The sequence below is a fragment of the Stegostoma tigrinum genome, chromosome 15 (assembly GCF_030684315.1).
Source record: "Stegostoma tigrinum isolate sSteTig4 chromosome 15, sSteTig4.hap1, whole genome shotgun sequence".
Lineage (NCBI taxonomy): Eukaryota > Metazoa > Chordata > Chondrichthyes > Orectolobiformes > Stegostomatidae > Stegostoma > Stegostoma tigrinum.
The window spans coordinates 64637211-64653172 of NC_081368.1; the positions used below are offsets into that span (position 1 = coordinate 64637211).

The 15962-nt window shown below is 40.5% G+C and overlaps 1 protein-coding gene across 4 annotated transcripts; it reads right to left on the bottom strand.

The window, feature by feature from the left end:
* Positions 1–3141: 3141 nt before the first annotated feature.
* Positions 3142–13231, bottom strand: hmgn7 (high mobility group nucleosomal binding domain 7). 4 transcript variants are annotated; one of them, XM_048544532.2, is made up of 6 exons: positions 12962–13227; positions 10591–10614; positions 10441–10470; positions 10304–10357; positions 5761–5904; positions 3142–3814 (listed from the first exon to the last, which is right to left on the bottom strand). In XM_048544532.2, exons 1-6 carry the CDS (start codon positions 12977–12979, stop codon positions 3767–3769), a joined length of 318 nt encoding a protein of 105 aa, XP_048400489.1. In that variant the 5' UTR covers positions 12980–13227; the 3' UTR covers positions 3142–3766. The 4 variants fall into 4 exon arrangements, with proteins under 4 accessions (XP_048400489.1, XP_048400490.1, XP_048400491.1 ...); XM_048544533.1 differs by lacking the exon at positions 12962–13227 and adding an exon at positions 12520–12552; XM_048544534.2 differs by lacking the exon at positions 10441–10470 and having other exon boundaries at positions 12962–13231.
* Between the last annotated feature and the right edge of the window lie 2731 nt (positions 13232–15962).

Consider the following 15962-nt stretch of genomic DNA (forward strand, 5'->3'; position numbering starts at 1 on the left):
TACACTGCTCTGATCTTCTGAAATATTAGAGGATGACAAAACTTGTGAAGAATAATATTTTCCAGACTTCACAAGAACTTATCCTCAGTACTTGAGCTGAAATGGGACTAATTGTTCACTGCTCTGAAGTGTCTGTCAATGGGTAACATTACATTCAAAACATATTCTTACTTATCTCAATATGGTCTACTGCTCATTCCACTGACTCAAACCATCTGATGTGAATGGAGAATGGAGCAAAATACATTTCCTCCATAAAATGAAACTCCTATTCAACACAGAAGATATACCTGGAGATCAATGTTTTTAAAAAAAGTGGCGGTGTGAGACGAAATAATTTGATCTTCCTGACAGAATCATTGAATTTTACAGTACAGGAGGCCAATCAACATACTGCATTTATGCCAGCTTTGAAACTGCAATCCAATTTTCCCCATATCTCGATTTTTCTGGAAAGAACTACAAACTCTCAAGTAAATGCCCAATTTTATTTCCAGTTTCCCACAATTCCAGGTGATTAAAAAAAAACTCACTCATGGAAACCTTGGTAATTGACTTTCATTTTGATCTAGTTAGATCATTAACTGAACTGTAGCATCTGCATGCTAAGAAAATGTAACCAAGGGATTAAAGAGAGATGCAAATACCGTTCCTTAACAAGTTGTTACTGTAGGATGCTAGTTAAAGCTCTTCCTCCGTGTACCAAATCTCTGTCCACAACCTCAAGCTATAGCTGCCATTGTTTAGCACACCAACCCAGTACTGTACATGCAGCTCATGTACAATATTTGTTGATACTTGGATCACAAGGCAGACTCATTAAAAGTGATGAAATAGCTGTTCACTAACTCACTATAAAGCTTATCCTTAAGAACACTGAACCAACTGTCATCACCCATGGATTACACTTAAGCTCTGCTACTGCGGACATTCAGGGAGAAGCACTGAATTTGGGCAGGCAATTTCAAACAATTGATTTAACAATGATTGCGAAGACATATTCTGACATGCACCACAAAGGTGAGTCCAAAAATGTAGTCTATTTTAATTACAAATAGTGGTGACTGGAACACACCTATGAGTAACTAGTGGACTGTTTACTTGCAGTGGATGGGAAAGTTTACATGAGCCATTACTCAAGATAATAGATAGGGGATGCAGTCCATCCCCTATTCCCAATTCCTCCGCCGCATCTGCTCCCACGATAAGACATTCCACTCCCGCACATCCCAGATGTCCAAGTTCTTTAAGGACCGCAACTTTCCCCCCACAGTGATCGAGAACGCCCTTGACCGCGTCTCCCGTATTGCCCGCAACACATCCCTCACACCCCGCCCCCGCCACAACCGCCCCAAGAGGATCCCCCTCGTTCTCACACACCACCCTAACAACCTCCAGATACAACGCATTATCCTCCGACACTTCCGCCATTTACAATCCGACCCCACCACCCAAGACATTTTTCCAACCCCTCCCCTGTCAGCTTTCCGGAGAGACCACTCTCTCCGTGACTCCCTTGTTCGCTCCACACTGCCCTCCAACCCCACCACACCCGGCACCTTCCCCTGCAACCGCAGGAAATGCTACACCTGTCCCCACACCACCTCCCTCACCCCCATCCCAGGCCCCAAGATGACATTCCACATTAAGCAGAGGTTCACCTGCACATCTGCCAATGTGGTATACTGCATCCACTGTACCCGGTGCGGCTTCCTCTACATTGGGGAAACCAAGCGGAGGCTTGGGGACCGCTTTGCAGAACACCTCCGCTCAGTTCGCAACAAACAACTGCACCTCCCAGTCGCAAACCATTTCCACTCCCCCTCCCATTCTCTAGATGACATGTCCATCATGGGCCTCCTGCAGTGCCACAATGATGCCACCCAAAGGTTGCAGGAACAGCAACTCATATTCCGCCTGGGAACCCTGCAGCCTAATCGTATCAATGTGGACTTCACCAGTTTCAAAATCTCCCCTTCTCCTACTGCATCCCTAAACCAGCCCAGTTCGTCCCCTCCCCCCACTGCACCATACAACCAGCCCAGCTCTTCCCCCCAACCCACTGCATCCCAAAACCAGTCCAACCTGTCTCTGCCTCCCTAACCGGTTCTTCCTCTCACCCATCCCTTCCTCCCATCCCAAGCCGCACCCCCAGCTACCTACTAACCTCATCCCACCTCCTTGACCTGTCCGTCTTCCCTGGACTGACCTATCCCCTCCCTACCTACACTCTCTCCACCTATCTTCTTTACTCTCCATCTTCGGTCCGCCTCCCCCTCTCTCCCTATTTATTCCAGTTCCCTCTCCCCATCCCCCTCTCTGATGAAGGGTCTAGGCCCTAAACGTCAGCTTTTGTGCTCCTGAGATGCTGCTTGGCCTGCTGTGTTCATCCAGCTTCACATTTTATTATCTTGGATGGAAAGCAGGTTCAGTTTAAAGAGTTATAAAAAAGCTGATGGGTGTTGTGGAAAGAGATCAACATTTGTAGCTCAGGTTGAGGTTCTGGATGTGAGTTTGCTCGCTGAGCTGGAAGGTTAGTTTTCAGACGTTTCGTCACCATTCTAGGTAACATCATCAGTGAGCCTCCGACGAAGCGCTGGTGTTATGTCCCACTTTCTATTTATTTATAATTTCTATTCTATTTATAAATAGAAAGCGGGACATAACGCCAGCGCTTCGTCGGAGGCTCACTGATGATGTTACCTAGAATGGTGACGAAACGTCTGAAAACTAACCTTCCAGCTCAGCGAGCAAACTCACATCCAGAGAGATCAACATATAAATTATCCAATTCTGAGAAAATTGAAGTGAGATCATGGCAAAATAAGTTGTTTATATAGGAGCTGGATGCCACCACAGACACCTCGACTGTGATGAGATATTTTAAAAAGCAAGTTTCTCCCAATGTCAAGCATATTTCAATAGGGAACACAAGACACCACAGTGTATAATACTGCTAAAAGTTTGCAACAAAACTGTAACTGCATTCTTTCCAAAGTAGTTCACAACTGTTCAACACACAATGGATTCTTCCAACTAAATCCATGGAAAGATTTACAGTGAAGTACAAACTGATGCACTGTGCATGCATTATTCCTAAGTGTGCACTGACTAATAGAATAAAATAGCAGTGATACATAATGTAGCAAAACTTTGGGGAGTTTTCTTTTTATTAAGGTAAATCATCCAGCAAAACTTCTGACAGGAAGTGGGTACATACAGCCATCTGCCCTTTTAAAAGAGATGTTAATTTCCATTAGAAACTTGATTCACATGATTGCAAAGGTTTTTCTTTACAAAAATGACAAATTTAAAATTAAAACATTTTTTCACATTAGATTTCCAGGCCCCATGTTTTTTTTTCACCAAAATATTTTACCTGGTTACAAAACTAACCCACAAAACCACTGGAATGTTTTGACAAACAACTTTTTCTTCCCCACTTGTAATAGCCTAATACCACAAATACCTGGTGAATTAAATCAGACCTTTTTAAGTATGACACAAGACGAACATTGACAGAAGTCAATAACTACCACCATTTACTTCTCCCACATATCACACTAACTATGACAATCACAATTTTAAAACAATGATTCTTTAGGGTTTCATACCCTAAATAATCTTGAGATGTGGGTGTTTCCATAATTAAATTCATGCTAAAAAAACCTTGTATTTATAAAATAGTTGATAAAAATATTCCTCTCTGTTAACAATACAGTATGGAGGTATGGATGCCATTGATGGAGATGACGGGCAGATGCAGTTACTCTGACTTGGCTTCTTTCTCTTCACAGCTTTCAGTAGACTGTGCCTGAAATATAAAAAGAAATTAAGAAGATAATTACGAATAGGCAATTTATACTGAGTTTTCTGTTGATGCTGACATAACATTTTTCTTGCCTTTAATATTAAAATTATTGAAAATGAGCACTGTTTTCAGTAGGATATTACTTAGAATTGTAACTAGTTAAATACGTAGACTAAAATGTATTCTTGCTCAGTCAGCTGACAGTACTCAAAGATTTGGGAAAATTATATTTGTTTTAAAAGTTATCATTTATCACTGAAGCCTGCAAGTCAGACCTCTCAAGACAAAAGTGAAACAAAACATTGTATTAAAGTGTTGCTGTTAGTTATACACATTTCACTGTTAACCAAGTAACTAACACTGCTTCTCATTAAATCTTGTCTATACATCAGTCTAGTAGCTATAACCAAGTAAAAAGCAGGCATGTTACAGGTTATATCACTTACAATATAAACAACCTCCCTCCATTGTTAATTAAAGCACTGCTGGATCTTGTCACTCCAGTTTTGTAACTTGGCTATGGAGGGATGGGGGTAAGAAAGACTCAGGATCGTCCTGTTCTCCCTACAGGAACATGTCCTGTGTACTTCAGATACTTTTAAAAACTTTTCCACTTCCATCCAAAGGCCACTTACAATTTGACGTGTTGCTCACTCCAGCTGTTACATATTGACAAGTTTCCCAGTTTGGACTTATGCAATTTTCCAAATTTAGTTTATTAAAAATAGACTCATTTTATCACCCCTTACAAGTGAAAATACATTAGTTGTAAAAGGGTCGCCAGAGATTAGGACTTGGTAAAAATGTGTGTCACAAAGTTGTACACACAGGAGACACTCTAATGAAGCATTTTTCAGTTTTACTATATTATCTGAAAAATGTGACAAAGCACCTCCCAAACAAACAGCAACCTCAGGCTCGGTCATTCTCACTGCTGACTAGCAGCTGTACCAAATTTTACAACTGCTGTTTTTTTTAGAAGAACAAATTAAAATTGCTGTTATGATTAATAAAAGGGTCTGCGTGGCTTTGAGCTTAACTGTAAGCATTTTATTTAGTGTTCCAATTTACACTGATTGGATGACCAAAATATGACAGTAAAAAGGCAGTAATATAATATACTACACCACCAAATAAAATGTTGAAGATCTTCTGACACAGTGGCGGCATCTGTACCTCTAGGTCATAAGGTCTGTGTTCAAGTCCCACAGCAGGACTTGTTGACCATGGAAGGTGCATTCGTAATACACAGTTTGATGGCAGAGAAATCAGCCTGGGAATCCTTGTATCCCCATTCCTCATCAATGGAGAAAAATAAACTGCATGTTCCATGAAAGCAGTCACGTTTTTTAAAATATGACCATAAGATGACCCTGGAGCCACTGTGTTTGCAAACTCTTGCACATTTTCCCCATTTCTCAATGTGTTTCCTCCAACCAGTCCAAAGATGTGCACGTTGGGTGGACTGGCTGTACTAAATTGTCTATAGTGTCTGGGGCGGGGGAGGAAAAGGGAGAGAATGTGCAGGATAGGTAGATTAGCCATGAGAAATACAGGGTTACAGGGATAAGGTAAGGGGAGTGGGTCTAGGTGGGATGCTCTTTGGAGGGTTGGTGTGGACTTGATGGGCCAAATAGCATACTTTTACACCATAGGAATTCTACAATGAGGAAAATCACGAATTGGGCCAGACAGGATGGATCAAATGGCCACTCAGTGAGCCAGCTATGCATATTAGACCTTTCCAAATGAAGGAAATTTGTGCAAGTTTGGGTGTGGAAATGTCATGAGAAGGGGACACAAAGTATCTGATATGCAAAAATGGAAAACATTCAAATAGTGAGTTTTAAGCAAACCATAGTTGGATACCGCTTTTAAAACACATGAAGGTCATCAGTTAAGTGAAATATATGCCGTTTGAGAAATCTGGACTTCATTCAGAAATTCACCTCATCATTTTTGGCTTCTCCATTCTCAGAGGGAGTTTCTTCCTTTGCATCTTCTTGGTTAGTTTCTTCTTTGCCTTTTGTTCCTTTTTTCCCTTTTGTTGGTGCTTTCTTTTCCTCCTTCTTGTCATTAGCAGCCCTATCTTTCTATGAAGAGTAAATGCAGCACATGACATCCAAAAGCAGAATCAGTTGTTTTCTATTTTTAAGTGAAATATTTATGTAAGCCCACTTCATGTTTCATTGATGTAATTAAAGTAATTGAACACTCCAGAAATCTTAAAATTTAATTACATTAAAGCTTCAGCTACTTTCTAGAATGATTAAAAAAAATTAATACCTGCATTCACAGGCTTTGGCACTTACTCAAGTGCTGGTACAGATAGAATCAACATAATAGCATACCTATTTGCTTTCATAAAACTCCGGCTCTCCAGTCTGGGTTTCTTTTAAAAAATTGCATTGGAAACAAACCAGCTAACTTAAAGTTTTAATAGATGTTAAGCTGCGCCAACATGTTAACCCAATCTGAAGCCCATTTAACCTACACTATTCCATTATCATCCATATTTCAGCAAAGAAAGATATTCTATAAATGAAAACTATTGGGTATCTTAACTGAGATATTCAAAATCTGTAGAGTTTATATAGCTCACTTTCCTATTTCCATCAATACACAATGTTCCATTAATTGTTTCAGAGATATGATCTCAAATAAAAGAAATGCTAGTATTTTTTGAAAATATTTAACTGCACATCAGCAGTTCTGAAATCATTTACAACAAATATCTGAATTTTAAAAATGACATAACGCTCAACGTTTCAGCAATTACACTTACATTGCAAGCTTAAGAGAAGCAACTATTTTGCTGACATTTACAAAAGGTAATGGTGCACAAAATACGGGTATCAAAATGCAAAGGATAGAAATTTTAGAAATGTAAATATCACTGGCCTATACTCGTGTTCTTGCATGAATCAATCACATGAACTATTTAAAAACCAATATTTTTAAAACTCTGAGACAGGAATACAAGAGCATATTGATAGGACGAGACGAGGCAAGCCTGGAGGCGGCTTGAGCAGAGCAAATACTCTGGTGTATATCCTTTTGATTGAATGGCCTACACTCATACTGGAAACTCTGAGACTGAGCCACTCACATTACAATCAAGCTGCAAGATACTACATTCTTCTTGCTTCCAACCCTGTCTTTCCCTTCCAAATGAAAAAGTAGTCTTCTTCAGGTTTGAAATTTAATGTCCTAAATCTCTATTTTAACTACTTTCTTTTAATAATACTATGATAAAAACAAAAATATGCAATGCCGAAATATCCCACAAAAACTCTCAAATATTTTAAGCCAACAAGTGAAACTCACATCTTTCAGGTTTTAACCATGTGGCCATTTTCCATGCAAAATCTTCATCATCTTAATGGTCATGACTTCCATTTATCATAATGTGAATGATGAGCAAGATAACAACTTTAAAAGTACGGTCACAATTTTGCAGTTAACAGCAGAATTTAGACGGCTACAATACAAGTTTAGATTTTCTGCAGACAATAGCTATTAATTCAGGAGGAAATTTAGTAGCACAGAATATTTAACATTTACTGGCATACCATACTAGAAAACCAAAATAATTCATCCTGGAATAACAGTTAAACCCAACTTTCTGAATCAACAGTAAAATGATACTAACTGAGCTAAGCTAATTAAGTTTCTCTATATATTAGTGACTTTCAGTAAGCTCAGCCAAATTTATTCCAGCCAGTTTAAGACATCGCTATATTACTTAACAAATATACCTTATTATATATTGCGTAAGCATTGCTGAAAATGCCTGCATTTAGTCCTCATCTAAGCTGTCCTCAAAAGGGATTATGGCAATCCTTCTAGAATCACTGCAGTCTATATGATGGTTCTTGTTAAGCAGCAAGTTCCAGGATTTTGACAAAAATAAACAGCATCTTGAGGTGTTGCCTATAGCATCTAATAACAAGTCGTTGTCACTGTACAAGCTAGGCAAATAGATTATATTCAATTACTGCCCCAACATGTTCCTTGCTGGTGGCGGAGTTTTTGCAATACAAGACAAGCTAATCACTGCAAAATAGCCAAGTCTTAACTGTTCTGTTAAACATGGTGTTCATACTGTTAGTTCAGTTCAACAGAACCACATAACATCACAAGAAAGGGACACAGAAGTAATAATTCTACTGAATATCATGGGTAGGTACTCAGTCACTCTTAGTTAATATGGCTAGCACTAACATTTGTGGCAAAATGTTACCAATCACTTATCAGCCAAGCCTCGACATATTAATTACATGGTTTCACATTTAAATTTTCAGCAAAAGCGAATTTAATTCTACTCCTTTATTTATCCGTTAAAGGAAAGTGGAACCTTAACAGTTTAATTTACTGATGATTTGACATTTAAAGAAATAAAAAAACTCTGAATCAAAATGTAGCACAAGTCTTCTAAATAACTCCCACCTTCCACAAAAGTCAAATGAAAGTAGAATTGTAATAAAAAGGAACTTTGCTAACAGCTATTTATATTATCAAAGGTTTGTAATTACACTTATTTTAATTCAAATCCAAGAAGATAAGCTCTCCCCCCCAATCCCGACAACCTGAAATTAATTAACAGGCAGTTAAAACCTTCATTTTGCCAAGCTAGCATCTACTCCACAATTCTTTGATTCTATGGCTGATCATGTGCTTCAAAAACTATTTTCCTACACCATATCTACACACCTTGATGATTTTAATTTTTAGAATCCATTGATTAATCCTGAACGTACAGCCGAGCCTCCTCAGACAAAACTACAGGGGTCTAGGCCCGAAATGTCAGCTTTTGTGCTCCTAAGATGCTGCTTGACCTACTGCGATCATCCAGCTCCACACTGTTATCTGCGATATCACAAATGTGGCTTGACCAAGGCTCTACAATTTTACAGTAAGATTTCATCTCCTGTACTCAAAGACTCTTGAAATAAAAGGTCACCATACCACGTGCCTTCTTAAGAATTTGCTTGTGTGTTTACTTTCAGGGTCTTGTGAACAAGAACACCCAAATCCATCTGAAGTTCAATACTACATCAAAGCCTCTTACAAGTTAAGAAATGCTCTGCACTTCCAAATTTCTTATCCAAGTGGGTAACTTCACACTTCTCCTGTTACATTCTACCTGGATGATTTTTGTCCACTGACTTACGTCTCTCCAAATATCCTTGAATCATCTTTGCAATCTCCCAACAGTTCACATAGCCACCTATTTTTGTAATACTTTTTCCCCCAAAAGGCAACATCTTTTATAACTTTGATGAAATTCCAGGTTTGTAGCCCAGAGAGGTATGTAAAGAGCAGCAACTGCAAGTGACATGGGCACATTACAAAATGCCCTTATAAAGGGTAATGGCTGAATTTTAGTAAATTATGTTGAGAAATATTTCTTGGTCAAAACTAAGAAATCTGTCAATTGCTACAAATGGATTACTCTTCTGCAATCATACAACATGTACTTAAGATGTAAAAACTTATTTTTCTACTGAACTTCTGACATTTTTCAATCCTACTCTTCTGAAAGTTTCTACTAGTTTATGGATTGGGATTAGAATCTTTTGTATTCACTGAAGGGAATAATTTCACATTAGCCAAGATAATATATATCACCTATTTCATACATGAATTAACAGAAGGTGAATTAGGGCATGCTCAAACTGCCTATTAAGGCAATACATTAAAATGTAACATCAGCAAACTCCATCCTAGCTATGATCAGCTGGAGTATCAAAAACTTGTGTCTTGAGTTGAGAAATCTGGGGGTTCACATAAACAAAACTTTAAATGTGGCACAAATCACCAGAGCTACTAATTAATCTAAGGATGCTATGTATTCTACTATCAGAAGTGAATAACACAAAAGCAAGCAATTTACGTCAATCCTGTATAAACTACAGTTTTGGCCTCAGCTAAAATATCATTCTGATACTTCAGAAAGAAACGTCAAGGGGTTGAAGGGGGCAGAGATTTACCAGGACAGTTCCAGAATTGGAGGAATTTGGTTACACGAAGAAACTAGAGAAGCCAGAGTGTTCTCCGGAAAGCAGGAGACAAAAAGGGAGATTTAACAGGTTGAAGTGTTTTGATACAGTAGAAATGCAGAGGTTTCTAGATTCACGAAACACATTTCAGATAATGACTAAAAGATAAAAGATAAATGTCCTCACAAGAATTTTCTTTTAAAAACTCAAAGAAAATAAATAATTTTTGAAAACAAGTAGTTACTTTCAAAGAGTTTATTACAATCAAGGTTGGTGGAAAAAACTCAATGGTAACTTCTAAAAAGGACTCATAAGCACACCTAAAAAGCGCACAGGACCATGGGAAAGAGCAAAGTAGCAGTCTAATCAGTTTTTTTGAGATAGCAAGCTCAGACACAATTGTTATTTGTCCTCCTTCTGTACTGTGCAATTCTAGTATATCATGCCTCAGGCTGAACAAAATACTAAACAGTGAAACAAAGCCACTTACTTTAGTTGATGCCTTCTTTTGTTTTGGCTCTGGCTTTGGGGGTGGTGGTGGTTTCTGTAATAAAACACACCATACAATTCACTTTTTACTCAAGTATTTCATTGAAGAAGTTATTATAACAATCAAGAGTTACTTACTGCTGACAACCGTGGTGACTTCCTTTTTGGCTTTAGAAAATATAAAAGACAGATTTTAGAACATCTTAAAATCTGTAATTACAAAAATGTCTAAGAACTGACAAGTTTTAAGCTCTTAAAACAAATATGTCAGATAGCAGAGGCACTAACCTCTTCTCTAGGCTCTCCAGCAACCTGCAAAATAAAAATCATTTCTGTTAGTTATATCACTAAGTTCAAAAATAGCCATATTCTTTGCCAAAGTTAATTGCTTACCTATTATAAGAATCTAGTGCCTGTGCTGATCTAGTACATCTCAAACGTGAACTTATTAGTGAAAATTCAAGATTCCAAGAAATCTACAAGAACTTTAGGTCAAGGATTACACTAAAGCATTTTGCATATGTTATGATAGTTTATTTTTCATGGAAAAGCTAAGCCAACTAAGGTAATTTGTTTCCTGAAAGATCATCGATTTTAAAATCGATCATGATATTTGGGGGTTTCATCTGCTGTGTGCAGGATCTGATCCATTGGATGAGACACAAGATATAGCTGAGATTCAATAATGAACATCAAATAAAAACATGTCCATACTTGAAGATCTTTTCAATTCTGTGCTATACCAGATGTGGCTGGGCTTAAAGTACTCAGGATTCAGATTGGCTGACAGTTATCAGATTCAAAAGCTTGAAGCAAGCACCAAAAAAAATTAATCATTTAAGCAGTTATAACCACGTGTCCAGTTCAAAATAAAAACAACAGAAAATTGAAAATACTCATTTCCAAATAATTTTTGGGATTTTTCTTCTCTGATACAGTATTTTTGCCAAACTCTCTAAACAGAAAGAATCTGCTCCACGAGTACAATGTAGACTCCATCAAGTTAACAGCTAGTTCTACAGTTTTGTGTAATAGGTGGCATGTGTCTGAAACATTAGATCACAAATAACTCCGTATCAGCTATACTTTTGGGGCTATTGAACAGTTTGAGAAACCATCCATATCCTTATGATTAACAACATCATCCTAGTTTAGCTGCCAGCACCAAACCCCAGTCAGTGTCCCTTATTTTATCTCATAATAGTTGGTCACTGAAAATTGCATTGAAGGTCAACCAATAGAGCAGCCAACCCTCTTAAATAAAACAAAAACCGAGCATGTTGGAAATCACAAACAAAAAAACTCAAATTGCTGGAAACACACAGATCAGGCATCAGTGGAGAGAAAACAGGATTAAATGTTACAGGTAGTGACCCTTCTTCAGAACTGGAACATTCTGAAGGGTCACTGGACTGGACACATTAACACTGCTTCCTCTCTACAACTGCAGTCTGATCTGAGTTTTACCAGCAATTTATGATTTTGCTGCCAACATATCTACTGCAGCAAACTCTAAAATATATAAATCTATGACAGCTGAGAGCAGCTGTCATCATCTCTGCACACAGAAGTTTTAATAGGGCAAAAGTGTCTACCACAGCACCCTAATAACATATGGGAGTTCAATTCTAAGTTTAGCAATCTTAGTAAACACTCTTTGGCAGAACAGCATAACTCTTTTTTACAAAGATGATCAAGATGGCAAAGTGTGTAGCTGGATGAACACAGCAGGCCAAGCATGGCCTGCTATGTTCATCCAGCTACACATTTTGCTCTCCTGGATTCGCCAGCATCTGCAGTTCCTATTACCTCTGATCAAGATGGCCATGGTTTGTTATTGCAACAGCTGATGAGCCCATTGGTTGAGAATCCACCAGCTGGAGGATGCGTGTCTGACCCTTGCGTGCCACGTGACGCGGGCAAGCAACGTCATCGCGTCGATTCAAGCTTTCCCGCCGTTTTCCAACGGCCCCTCCCCCGCCCAACCCCCCCCCCGCCACGGTCCGAGACGACGGCTACCCAATAGGCTCCCACACTCCCGCCCGAGGGCAACGGACGGGGGTTGTTGACCAGCTTCAACGTAAAACAAGGAAGGCCCGAACGTGGACACATCCTCCCGCCTCGTCAAACACCGGCGGGCATTGCTACCCGGAGAGTTTCTCACCGCCCCGTCTTATCAACACAAAAGGCTCGAAGCCTTCCCACATCCGGCTGTACCTGCCCCAGGGGGTCCATAACCAACCGCCCAGCTGAAGAGCACGAAGCCCCTTCGGGCCGGGCCCTCCCCTCCCCGGAGAAAAGCGCGCGCAAACCTCAACGGCCGGTGGAAGTTTCAAATCCCCACCCCCCCACCCCACAACTCCCGGCCGCGCGCCGACTAACGGTCGGGAGAAGAGACTGCGCCGCCATCCAGGGCCCCCGAGAACAAAGGACGGCGCGGCAACGGATCAACAACACCACCCACTTCCACCTCCACTGGTATCTAATGCCCTTCACCAACAAGCGACTACAACTTCCCGAGCGAGACCGTCGGGGTAGAAGAGGCAGAAAATGCACACAGCAACCCATGTCAACTACCACCACCTCCTTCTTCAAATGCCATCAACGCAACCCGATACGAAGCTCGGCGCTCTTCTCTCCATTGCTTTTCTGCACGTACCTTTCTCTTGGGTGGCATAGTGACTCGATGGATCAAAACAATTGTTTTTTTTTAAAAAATGAGGGAGGGTGGAAAAGAAAAGAAACGAACAAAAGGCCCGGGGTGGAATGACCCCCGAAGACTGGATTATTCTACCAGCCTTTATAAAAGAAACCCACAGGGTTTTTTCCTCCCTCTTTTACACACACACACTCGGGTACCACCAATGGCCGCTCACAGCGAGTCGCAACGGCTGCACAACCAAGCCTGCTGCCCGGCGACCCGCTGACTGACGGCGCCACGGACCAATCGTAGGGCCGAGATCGGGCAGGACGTTCCCGCCTCCGCCGCCGGGACTAGCCAATAGGAGGTGGACTGGGCGGGGAAAGGGTGGTGCGAAGGACGGTTTCAGATGCCCTGTCGGCCGTCACTGCCGGCTGGGATCGAGGAGGGGCTGGGTGTTACAAATACTTTTTAAAAAAATAAAGAACTTGATATTTTCAGTGTTCCTTTTAAAACAACCGCCGACGCTGTCATTCTCCCGAGCCAAGAAAAATTCTAATTCCCATCGGAATGTTTATTAATACCGAAAATAGATTTTTTGTAAAGGTGTTGGGGGTGGGTTATGAAGAGAGTAACAAGGGAAACGTTTTTAAAATCTGCTCAGACCGGCTCAAACCAGATCTGGTTAAAAGCCGGGCCTTGGTTGGAGCTGGCGGGTCACGTGACGGCCCAAAATATCGCTGACCCTTGACCGTGAGGACATTTAAAACCCAGGCTGTAAAACAATCTAAAATGAATCGAACCCCATCGGGGTGACGTCGTTGCGTGGCGGCGTCCAGCGAGTCATGCCATTTTCGGACACCGTTTAGTGTAGCGAAGTCTGCAACGCGCTTGAGTTTTCCCGTTTGCAACGCTAGAATTTCATCCTGCTACTCAACCTTCACAGTCTTGCATTGATTTCCGCTTCACCCCCCCAAAAAAACATACACGCCGCCCGCCAACAACGAGCTAGTTTAAGGTGCACGATTTGCGTGAGTGCCCACACCCGCTGAAAGCAAGTTTCGAGCCTCTTGTACTTTGTTTGTTAATGAGAGTTGACCGTCAAACCCCCTTCTTTAGTTTAATTTTCCGAATGAAAGTGACGATGAACCCTCCACACACCCGGTTCCATATGGCTGAGGTTTCACTGATGGCTTCACAAGCTCCATATCCCTTTCACCACCAACAAGCCGGACTCAAAAAGACTCTCGAATGTCCAACTCAACGCTTATTTTGATTTTCGCAGCTTCCTAAATAGTAAAACAAAATTCTAGCACTGCGGAATAATGCTGTGGGTTAATGCCCGTTTAGCTCGACAGTCCTGCCCGAACCACCCCCCAATCCTCCCCACATTCCTGCCATTGAAGACGATAGGTAACAAAGAAGTTGGGGGTGGGGGGCGGAAATGAAGTCTGCAGTGCAAACTCCGGCAGCTGACATTCAGATCCAAGCGGGAAAAAAATCACCGCCTTTGCAAACCAAACATTTGTGCACGCAATACAAGATTTAAAAAGGAGATGGACCTTGGCCGGGTTTCGGGGGGTGGAGGGCCAGTGGGGTCGAGTGCTATTTATTTCTGCGCCGACGCTTCACCTGCACCCCGCCGTGCTAAAGTTGGGCTGTTGATGTACAAACTACAACACGGGGCGACATTTTACACAGACGGTTCTCTGATAGCCCATAGTACAAAACCCCTTTGTGCAATACAAATGTCTGCATTGAGGCGTGGGGGAAGAATGGGACATTTAGGGAATTGTGCACTTCAACCTTCTGTACAACAAGCCTTGTGTGTTTGTGTTGTGAGAAATGACGAACAGGCTGTTGGAGTGACATTGGTTGACAAAATGTTTATGAACGCCGCGACTTTATTCTATAAAGTGACGGATGGTGAAAGTCTCAAGTCTTCTTTATAATAAATAATAAGATGGGGGAGTCCACACATACGGAAATGCATCGACTTGGACATTACCCCACGCAACATTTTAAAACCAATGCAACCCTCTTTCCAAGCAACTGCCAAAAACATCATAAGCGATCCGCACATTATTTTAATTTCATCGGCCGTCAGTCAGTGAGTCATTTTCGACATGAAATTAAACAGAGATCAGGGTTTGTGATTTCCCCCCACGAACCAGTATCTGAGATGACCGAATTTCCACCAAAATCATCACAGAAATTCGATTTTTACTTTATAAGACAAAAATCCACATCATTTAATGTGACCTCACAGTCTTATAGACGCACAAGATTAGATTGTAGATTTGCAAAACAGAACGCATTAAAAAAAGGAATATGAATATTAAAACAGTGGAATAGTGAATATTGAGAGAAAAACAAGACGTTGAAAATATTAAACCTCCAGATAAGCTGTGGCGAAAGAACTGGAATTACTCTTCTAAATTAATGATTGTTTTTGTTAGAAACAAATCGTTTTAGAATGATGTTTTACTCGGTAAAATAGCGTGAAATATACGTGTGTAACATCCCGCCAATTTCACCTGAATTTTGAACCATTACCATGAATCGTTGCTCTTCAATATTTTACTGTGCTCAGATTGCGTGGGGATGTATAATTCATGTACAGTGCAAATTAATAGTTTAAAAAAGGAATCCAAGTCTTATTACTTCACTAATAGCTTTTCCCCCCAGCTTTGCTGTCTGTTATTCCAATAAACCAGTGCATTTGTCATTCCATTTGAATGACAACTTTGCCTTCTAACAGGTTTGTGACTGTAAAAACGTTTTGTTAAAACTTTCTATTAATATCGTTTTTCAGCTGGACGAGGGCTTACAATGGATAACACCCAGTACAAAAAAAAGTTTTCTATTACAGGCACCCAATGACAGCATCAATCCACAAGTAAAGCAATGACTAGATTCAAAGTAGACATGCTCTTCGTCATGGATCAAGAGACTACCTTCATTTGCATTGATTATAGGTTATCAGTTTCCAGATTCTCTGAGATTCTCTGAGGTGCAT

Excerpts from the sequence above, each read along its gene's own strand:
- hmgn7 (XM_048544532.2), bottom strand. Across the intron at positions 5,905-10,303 it reads AAAAGAAGGCATCAACTAAA|AAAGATAGGGCTGCTAATGA; the intron begins GTAAGTGGCTTT and ends TACTCTTCATAG. Across the intron at positions 3,815-5,760 it reads GAGAAGCCAAAAATGATGAG|GCACAGTCTACTGAAAGCTG; the intron begins GTGAATTTCTGA and ends TTTATATTTCAG.